Raw genomic sequence first — 10885 nt, 5'->3', positions numbered from 1 at the left:
TTGGTCGAAACCCCTTCTAAAAAGAATCATCATCTGTAATAGACTTCTGGGATTTTTACTTGTAGCGGTTCTTTTTCACTAGTTGATTGACCTATTTAACTCAAGCGTGAGAGTAGCAGTCTTAGCCATGGAAATTGTTGATGTCAATGATGTTTCAAGGTCATCATGCTATAAGCATATAGAGTCTAAAATAAACACTACATCAATACAGCAATGCTCATGGCCAAGTTCATACCGGTCAAATGCAGTTGGGAAATTAAGATACCCAATCAATGTTTATTTCGATGCATGGACGGGAACAGTCCTATTATCGGGAAGTTGAACTTGATATATGTATAAACTTTTAGGTTCATTTTCTATTCTATAAATTTCCATAATCCCATAATCTGGGTATTCTCCGAGTTGTTCTGCTGAATGTTGTTTTGGGTGGATTAAATATAAGCTACTTTGCAGTAAGTTCGTGAAGAGAAGTTTTCAATCTTGGCAATTCGTTGTCAAAGAACACATTCGATGAATAAACTGTATTTTACTATAAGATGATGAATATTGTGTTGTTATGACCGTTGTTGCATATTTACGATGAACAAGATTGTAACAATGTATATCAAATGCCAATCCATTTACTCAGTTTTCACAATAGCTACTATAAGTACTGAAACAAAAATACTACTAAGCACATTCTCTATTTACGAAGACGTACTATCTGATAAGAACCAGTGTAGTATTTAGCAAGAACAATGCACGTGCGAGCTGCCCCATGGAAATACGAATCTATAGCTTCAAACACAACATACATCATTACAACTAATTATCATAGTTTCCCGTCAATGTATATTTCACTAATTGACTCTGACGACTCAGCAGCTATGACCACAAACTTCGATAGCAGGCATTATTCGCATTTACTAGTAAGGCACTTTTCCTTTGCTCCTAGCAAAGAGGTTGTTATCAAACGATCCAAGTGGAGAATACAACAAGCTGTGCTGAAAAAAAAGAAAGAAATAAAAACCCGAATAATGACGAGAATAAAAAACTCTAGAAATCTGCACCGGTCACATACTCGAACGCACCTGCGGGAGGGTGGGGAGTATCAACTCTCGCTATGCATGTAAGGGGAGTTGTAAATCTACGAGTATGCTTACTGCATTGAACACATAGTGATGTTATGTAAAATTCGTAAATACCCTGCTTAATAGCTACCTTCGAAATAAAACTGAATGAAATGAGTGTAAAACACAAAGCTAAATGCTCCATGGCAACGCGTAGACTGACGAAAATCTGTCAAATTACACACAAGCCACCGCGGTATGCGGGGAGCGCCCTCTAGGGACAATGTAAACATCCAATTCCTGCTATACTGCGTACAGGAAGGTAATTTCATTCGTGCGCTGCCCTGATAGTTCTAAGCCAAAATTCTATGGCTGGCAAGTTTGCAGTATCAATCTCTGCTTCGGTATAACCCGGTTACAGTTGAAACCATGTAAAGTTGATCAACCATTTTTCAATTTGCTGCTCGAATGTAAACGTCTTCTTAAGTTAGATTTTCCTTTTTTTCTGCTAGTTTGCTCTATGTACTATTTAAAACAACGACACGAGCATTCTTCAATGACATTTTAATTAATGACTGAAACGATACACAAACATTGTTGCACCAATGAAAACATCACGCAGTGTTTATCTCACTTCAATTTCCTAGAAGACTACCCGTTTCGCAATTGTCCCCACTTAAAGATGAATTTTATTCGTTTTTAAGTTCCTCTTTGTATGAACCAAATTTAGCAAACACTGTAGTGAATATTTCACAAAATATTTAGAAACAAAATGTTCGTTGACCTTTAATACGTCAATATTTTGCCATTTAATGGTCTGACATTGACTTATTCCCTTTTCCATTAACTGAATAAAAAAATGAAGATTGCGAATTCCCATGAGTGCTGATTATCAATTACGCCTTAGCAAAATCCGGTTCCATAAAACAATTCCGTTTTTTAAAACTCGGCTGGATCCCAGTGGAATTGGTGATTTTCAAACCCTGACCTTGATACGACATTTAAATACAGACTTTAGTAGAATTCAATTTAGTTTGTCAAAATTGGTTAACGAATTAGTTGGGTCACATTACCTTATGATCATTAGCTGTTATTGTAGCACGTGTCAGCCAATACTTGTGAATTTGTATTATCTAGTAAATACTCGGGTGTGTGCATTATATAAGACGACATGCTGCCAACACCAGAGCTGTCGACCTGCAACACGATTCTGAATACCATGTAAAATGCATTTTACAGGCTTATCCGTGGAGAAAGACAGAGATATATTGCTCTGATTGGTCGAATTGTTTTCAACCGCCATTTTTAATTTTTACAAGTTATTTGAATATTTATAAACTAAACGTAAATAACATCCGAAAATCACGTGCGTGTCGCATTGTAATAACACGTTGATTTCGCATTTAAGCTTACCTCAAGATGAGCACGTGTAACCAGAATTTATTACCTTGGATTGGTAAAAATTTCACGAGTAATCAATTCAGTATTTGGCGCAGTGTCACGTTAATTATTTAACGGCCATCGAGTGTCATAATTTATTATACAAATGAATCCATTCACCATACACAAGTGGGCATAGAAGAGTTCATTAATCGTCGCATCGTTGTTCATTGTCGGAACACCGTTATTCTATGGTCAAAATGTTCACATGTCTTGTGTCATGCCTGGCTGAAATAACAGAAAGATCCAGATCCAGTCTTCTAATCGGGTAAAAATTAAAACACCTGCGAAGTGTCAATATATTGACACAGTGTTATTTTTCATGTTTCTCGAAAAATGTAGATAAAATCTCCAAAATTAACCTCTAATATGCCAATAAAGGGGATAATCTCGGACTCGATCCAATTGCCATACACACATGTCTCAATATGCAGCCAATGGTTTGGTCACCGCGTACAAACGAGACGAAAATTGTAATAATGTCTTGTCGGAGTACGACCTGACCGATGACAACTGGATGACTGGTCCAGTGACAATACCACAGAACATCGGCAATGCCCAATTGACGTCATCAGAATGCGTTAGTACAGTTTCATATCTATTACAGGCATACGATACAACAAGTGTAAATGACAGTCTTTAATGTTTTTTAATATATATTTTTATTCAAATCATAAAATATATCAATTCATGTTGTATTCCAAATTGAACACATAAGTGTACATATCTTATACAAATAGATTTACATGTCAGTCTTTGGTCTTTTTTCAATCCATTCTGAAATTTTCGGCAAAGCGATTACTTTCTCGTACAGAGCTTTCAACTTTGGGAAAGCATCTACTGATGAGGGACCTGGCAAGGGACGTTGTACGTGGTTCACAAATACCAAGTCGGCCCATGTTAGCTGTAGAACAATTACAACGAAAACAATTAACACAATATCACAGATCCATTTATCATTGAATACTTTGGGATTTGTTTCAGTTGTAAGAAACACTGCGATTCAAAAAATCGTAAACTCGTCATGGTTTGCAATTGAATCAGTATGGTGCTATGTTATCCTCCATGATTTATTTCGGGTACATAAATTAGTCAATTTACGTAATCCAAGCTAACAGCATCTACGAAATATATTTTTAATTTTAGCTCATTATCTCACCTCGCTTCCAACAAAATATCCATCACCTCCGTTGTTCTGGATAAGAAGTTTCTCCAGGGATGTATTGCATGCTGGTAATGTTTTACTGGTGAATTCCTTCTTCAATTCGTCCTAAAATTAAACCATTCATTTCGGAAACATTTGACAGGGGTTAGGCAGATATTTGATTCAGATCATACAAAGTTGGAATTACACGAACTTCCATTATACGAATAAACGCATTAAGAACATTATGTTTAACGATGCCGAGTGGAATATACAAACTACATTTCCATATTTTAGGATACAATACCCACTTTCTTAGTTTCGTCTTGTTCTTTGATTATCTTGACAAGGTGCGGCGAAAGATCTCCCATGGTATCCACTATCATATCAGCGCGGGCTTTCTCCATGTTATTTTTACCAGCAAGGCCTGTGTAGTGTAATAAAATAAGGTTATTACAGCGTACTGTCTGAGTGCATACTTTGAGGTATCTTCGTAATAACCTTATTATTATACATCTTTTCCTTCCAAGGATACATCATGGGAATGCAAAATTAATATATGTGTATATATAAGAATGCATACCAACCAATGTGATACTGTAAATTAAGAATGTATGTACACGTATTATAATATAATAAGTCATTGTATGGTTAGTAATTCATTAAATTGCTTTCTTACCATGCTCGTTTGCAAGGTAGCGAGCTATAGCGTTGGACTGAGCAAGCATGACACCATCCACCTCCAAACATGGCATCTGACCCAATGGAAATTCTGTGACAAAAAACATATACACACGTGTATGAATTCATATATTTAATTGTTTTTGTAAAACAAAATTATTATTAAGATTTAGCAGATTGAAGATTTTATAACTCAATAACAACAAGTGTATTGTACCAGTAATTGGTACATTACTAAACAAATGCTCATGAATTATAGGTAATGTAGTTAGTTTGTAATTCGGTTGTTATCGTGCAAATTAAAATGATTGCTGTTTTCAGTTGTTGGTTGCAGTGTACTGTAAGCACCGAGTGCAGAAGGGGTGGTCGCCCCCTCGAAAAAAAATATTGTGTCAGCAAAATTTGCCCCTCAAAATTCAGGAAATAGCGTTTAAAAAGGTCTAAATTTCAAAATTGTTAAGGGGGAGCATGCTTTTCAGAGGGTCTAAATTCAAAATTGTTAAGGGGGAGAATGCCCCCGGACCCCCTAGTAAGGTAGCGCTTTCGACGCCAGGTTGGTGAGCAGATCTTGCCCCATGCAACATTTAGTGTCGCCGCCTCTGGTGTGCTAAGTCATCGTGATGAACTATACTGTCATAACTGGGAAATGCTACGTTTGAATTGTGTTAAGTGATCTTTCTGAGTTCGAAAACGGTGGGGGGGGGGGTTCCTCTGTGTAAATTATAGTATGTTCAGTTGAGGGCAGTGTGGTATATTTCAAGCTTGTATTATGTTTTCAAATTGGTTGGTTGTGTTTATTTGAAATGTCCGGTTTCGAGTAATAACATTTATTTACTGTCTGGCATGAAATTGAAATGGCTTGTTGAGCAGTTCACGAGCTAGAAACGGTCATGTTCATGGGTGGTGGCTGGAAGAGCATAGAACAATTGAATAGGCAGCGTGCATGCCAACTTGGTTGGAGACTAATTACACCATGACGATATTGAACATTACTCATTATATAGTGTCAATTATTTAAATAGGGATAACTGGTTCTATAAGTGAATTCATAATAGAGCGGCAAGCACAATATGAGTATTCCAAGTTTTATAAGGCAGTTTGGTGTTTCTCCGTTTTTGGTTATTGTGTTTTAGCTCTAAAGTGTGTCTGCACATATCCCTAAGTAATCTATGTAACAAATTCGCCCAGAATTTATAAAAAATCTACTTTTGAGATCTTGCTTTAATAGCCTGAAATGAGACAAATAAACAAATTAGCTACTTAACATGCATATACATTGCCCCATATATATCTATATATCTGCATATAGTATATACATATATGATTTAATGACTGCAACATGCAGTAAATGCATCACACAAACTTGCAAAACTTTGTTATGACATATAACGTACTACACAATGAAACAAACGTAATACATGATATAACGAATGCAAAACACGATATAAAACGCACACCAAGATACAGTGATGTCTCAGATATTAATTGTTGAATTCCCATTCTAAAATGGTGCAGTCCTATTCAAGAAATAGAACATAGAGGGTTGTCACCAACTCGAAAATAATTAGAATATTATTCAATTGCCAGTGAGACAGTTATTAGCCTATTTTTATGTAGATACCTAGAGTATCAAAATTAACAATTTAACAATGATACGGGTAAAACACGTATCTTAATATGATGACACTAAGTAGCTGGGGAGTGCTGTCCAGTTCATGCGCTTTGTGTGGTGAATACCATGTTGTTCCCCTGTAAGACTCCATGTTGTTTGTCTACCAGTACTACTGACAGTGACTTGATGACGATGTGTTTTCAGAATAAAGACATTATATTTACCCCTTCAATGTAGGCATGTGTGTATCACTTTACTATCCTATCTGATTCCATACTTTTCATATACGATGATTCGTTCGAAATTGTCTTGGTTCGTTTATATACGCACAACTGTTTGCACCAATGTTTGTGCCTGATAAAAAAAACAAACTACAGACTGACTGCCACTCGAAATGAGACGTGTGAATTAATCATACACTCCCACCTCGATCGAAGTAATAAAACAACACTGCCACCTTTAAAAGCGCCAGCAACTGCCTTGTTTGAAGAGAATTCGACAACACAACTATGACGAATGTGTAGTACGTGATTGATATCAGATGATTTTTACCAAACAAGTTTCGACCTAACATCGAGTTGTATCATCATAATTTATAATTGGAATTACTAATACCATGGACGCACACAGCACACCAATATAAGTCTAAGCTAATACAGAATAGTTTAATAAATACAATAACTGACCAGACATATAAACAGAATATCATTGTTGATAATAGTAAAATCTGGATTTTAATTTAAAAGCACATTCTGTATTGTGGCTATCGGCACTGGTTTTGGCAATTGCTTTCCTCTGCTCTGTTGTGGTGCACGAATTAATCAAACTGATAAATTGAATCGCCAATTTACAAATGACAGCATTTATCCATCTTGCAATATGTTGTGCAGTGAACTGTACCCTGGATTCGTGCTACATAATAGCATTAGTACTACATTATATACGACCAGGTCAGGTTGTTGTAATCTCCCACTCTCCGACGCATAACATAAACCTGTAGTTTGCACAGCGTCTATGTTACGTTTATGTTCACTTACTTCCACTTGCTTTTTCTGCAGGCCAATTTTCTCTCTTAATTCTCACATCTTCATAGTCTACACCAGCCGCAGCTAAAATGAGACGACTTGGTTCAGCCCGGGCACGCAAGTTAAAGTAGTATAGCTTGTAACTTGGCATGGTTGCTACAGAAAGAACGTTCGATGTGTGCTCTCGTGAACCTGTGAACTTTACCCTGTTAATAGTTCTTATCAGGTCGATCGTCAGGTGACCACCACCTCTCATGTTGATTCATTGGCGTTGGCTATAATTCTGTTTCTGTATGTAAGTGTGTTTGTATTAATAACCGTGTCCACACGTTTGCCAAGAAACGTGTTGGAGACCAGCTTTACAGTTAAACCGGCGTTGAAACACTTATGAACAAAATAAGCTGGCGCCATGCCGATCTAGTTTAAGACGTCCTAAAACACAAATCCCAACTAGCGCCTCGTACTTACGGGAACGGTTTTAGCACGCGTGAACAATAACGCCGCCCTAAGGACACACCCTCAACGTCAGCCTCGCTCTGGAGTTACATTCATTTTAAGTATTTTAAAGAAACATGGCGGCCGATAACAACGCCGGTTCTGTTTAGTCTTTATACACATGAACACTTGAAACCACTGATACCGATTGGTTACCAAGTTAGTCAAGCCAGCCAAGGACCAATTATTTCGCCGAAGCCTCAACAGTAACCCTTGGCAGATTTCACCACGATTTTGTGTGTGGCGCACGCCCTCAAGCGATTAAAAGATTCAATTGGGCTCATTTGCATTACCCGATCAGAACTCACGATAGAAACTACAAATACAAGAAAGCGCTTAGTGCTATATCTGAGGGAAATAATGTATTTATTGCAACGAAGACCGGCTCGGGCAAGTCTATATGTTATCTGTTTCGACAGTTTACTAAAACACGATTTGCACAAATATTTAGACATTCCATCGTTTTCATTCATTCGACTACAAGCAATTTTCACGTTGGAATAAACAAACATGGAAATGTGTTCTTGACCGGCGGTGAATCAGCGCAAAGCCCAAACGCCGCCATTGTTTTAATATGTGATGGTTCACATTGATACAGCCATGCTGATTGGTGTAATGAAATACCGCTTTTCCTATTACGATCACGCACGGGTTCGAGGGTCGGTTATCAATGCCCGGCTTTAGCGAAACCATGTGATTCCGAGGATGGTCAATCCGGCTCTGTGACACACGTGTGAATATTGTATACGTTACTTGAATGAGTTCCTTAATCCAATTTAACAAATCAAACGAGTATAACTTGTTACGCCAGTTACGTGATACAAAAACAGTTAAATGGCATTTGAGAGGGGGTGTAAAACCAGACCTGACCAGACATGGCACGATAGGAGATAACCACTTATGTCAGTGATCATAAACAACGGCGGACGGCTTTCGGCCACCATATACGAGTATACTAGCAGACTACGAATCGACAGAAACCAGTGCGGGAAGAATTGTATGCGTTTCATTGGCCGGACAGGATAAAATTGAACAGACGGAATGAATCAGTACAACGTAACGGAAGGGTTACATGGGATGCTGTATTTATATTCAGAACAATGACGACTTTACCAATATAGCCGCCAATAGACAGAGGCGGCGGCACGAAAATTTGCATGGGGAGGGGGGTCTGCTCACCATCCATCCCTCCGAAGGCGCGACCTTACTAGGGAGGTCCGGGGGAAATGTCATGAATTAGTTTTCGCGTAGCTGTGAATGGCTATGTTATGTCTGTCATCGTTTAGGCTCATGCGAGGTCCTGGACGGAACTTAACTCAGTGATTTGGAACTAATTACGATATAACCGTTGCCACCCGGACCGCTGTTTCTGATAATTGGGTATTCGCAGTTAGTAATATAGTGAACGATTAATCAAAAGATATGACGTATCCAGTATTTGGTGTGATTGGCTGTATGATTGAAGGCCACGCCATAGAGTCTTTAAACTTCTTTGTAATTGGTTAAGATTTTGAAAGTGAATAAAAGAGTTTTAGTTGGCCTTGGCGAGAACACCACGAGAGACACAGTCTTGGACCAGCCTTGCGATAGTCTTATAGAGTACTCGACTAACCGACTAAAGTCGATACGTATTTCGTTGTGTTCGTCTATTTGACTGTAAAGCTTAAGTGACTTTTCGGTCCGGTACCTCAAGCAGACAAAATATAGAGACAGACGACAGACGATATTCTCCCTTGACACGTGCTGGAGAACGTACCCCGAGCCCAGAGAAAACTTCCCCCGTGATAGAAATTTGAAATCTAGACCCTCTGAAACGCCACTCCTGCATTTTGAGGGGGCAAATGTTGCTGACATACATAACATCCCCTAACCCAGGTGCCGCCACAACTGCTACAAACACCGCAATGCAGTGATGACATTCATCGCGAAACACTTCGAACAAAGAAACTGTTCAGCATTTTAATTCGAAACCAATGCTTACTCGTGAAGGCGGTCGGCGAATTACCAATGAGTTGTAGCACACATTGTTCAACATTTAGGAGTTCACTCAGATAGTACTCTTACTACGTACAGTGTTACAATTCATTATCAAGTGCCACATGTTAATACGTTAACCATTGAATCAATTATGTATATAAAATTGAATATACCCTGAACAAAGGTTTTGAACCAAAACATTGTAAAGGTTTTAAATGACAAAGTTCACTTTATTAATTATTCACTATCTTATTCCATAGTCTCATATATGGTTAGCTCAGAGTTGTTCGTTCTGAGTTTTTCGTTTTTGAATAAATTATAGAAGGGTTGAGCTTATCCAATGTGTGCGTGTTCCATTAGTTTTGTAAATTGTTGTATATACTTACATAACAATCATTGTATCGCAATGTTTTGCTTGTCAAAACGTGATAACATGTTTGGCATCATTTTTGAATTAACAGATTCAGGTTTTTACCGAATTAGATATATTATAAGTTGTCATCACCACATTTGGTAATTTTGATCTATTTGCTAAGTTCAAATTTATTGCACTATTCAGACTTAGTAAGAAAACAAAAACCTGATATAATCATCTCTGTAATACAGAGCGAGTGTTGACCTTTTGAAATTAGATATACACAGAAACAGGGATGGTAAACATTAAACAGTATAATTTTTGTCACGTATTTTATTGTTTGCCTATTATTGTTAAATGTTAGTTACTAGTTACATAATTTGAATTCTGTAATATTGTTATCCATATATTAAAATTTAACTATTCTATCTAATTCAGTGTTACATGCGATTCTGGCCACAAATGAGAATAGGTTCTAAATAACGCAAGAAAAAGTTGAGTGCGCGGTGAACTTTTGAACGTCGCGATATTCTGCTTGAAGTTATTTAAGTTTGTGGTATCAATGAATAACTGTGCATGTAGAAAGTGACATTCTAATGTGCGTTGTGTGCATTTAATACACAGGTACATGACACACTGGTGAATGCTAACCATATTGTGTACAATCAACCTCTCATCAAGCTCTACTGAAATTATGTGAAGCTTCACTCGCAGATATTAACAGGAACATAACCTAGGTAAAATCAAGTTGAACTAAACACTTCTTAAAATCATTTAAATGAAAACATGGCAAAGAAACACTGAACCACAGGGTGGCATCCGAATTAATAAGCAGAATTTTTCTAATCACGCAAATATTTTAACAACTGCTTGTTATCAATGGATTTGGCACCGTATTGAAAATGTGAGCGAAGATGGAATCTTAGAAATTGAAATTTCTCACGATGCCCACCACCAATACAAATGAAGGACACAACCTCAAACTAGGTATGATTGTCAGGTCAACATCATACATGTTTCAATAATTATGCAGCAATTGGTGTGCGCATCTCATACAAACGGAAGTTCTTAACAATGTTTAGTTTCGTTTCGTTGGCCTGTTCGATT

At 37.5% G+C, this 10885-nt stretch overlaps 1 protein-coding gene across 1 annotated transcript; it reads right to left on the bottom strand.

Annotated features, from left to right (window-relative positions):
- Window positions 1-3140: 3140 nt before the first annotated feature.
- On the bottom strand, window positions 3141-7122 carry LOC102809579 (hematopoietic prostaglandin D synthase-like). Its single transcript, XM_006812353.3, has 5 exons — window positions 6964-7122; window positions 4313-4405; window positions 3945-4060; window positions 3649-3759; window positions 3141-3393 (listed from the first exon to the last, which is right to left on the bottom strand). The coding sequence occupies exons 1-5, from the start codon at window positions 7100-7102 to the stop codon at window positions 3232-3234; spliced, it is 621 nt and encodes a 206-aa protein (XP_006812416.2). The 5' UTR covers window positions 7103-7122; the 3' UTR covers window positions 3141-3231.
- Between the last annotated feature and the right edge of the window lie 3763 nt (window positions 7123-10885).

The sequence above is a fragment of the Saccoglossus kowalevskii genome, chromosome 19 (assembly GCF_978046115.1).
Source record: "Saccoglossus kowalevskii chromosome 19, keSacKowa6.1, whole genome shotgun sequence".
NCBI lineage: Eukaryota > Metazoa > Hemichordata > Enteropneusta > Harrimaniidae > Saccoglossus > Saccoglossus kowalevskii.
Note: the sequence above shows the minus strand (reverse complement) of the source record. Positions and strands in the feature narration are given on the sequence as shown.

What these genes read in the sequence shown, in the direction of transcription:
- LOC102809579 (XM_006812353.3), bottom strand. Translation starts at nt 7,102, where the DNA reads ATGCCAAGTTACAAGCTATACTACTTTAACTTGCGTGCCCGGGCTGAA. An exon ending in TGCAGAAAAAGCAAGTGGAA is followed by an intron (nt 4,406 to 6,963) that starts GTAAGTGAACAT and finishes TTTTTGTCACAG; the next exon opens with AATTTCCATTGGGTCAGATG. An exon ending in AACAAGACGAAACTAAGAAA is followed by an intron (nt 3,760 to 3,944) that starts GTGGGTATTGTA and finishes GTTTAATTTTAG; the next exon opens with GACGAATTGAAGAAGGAATT.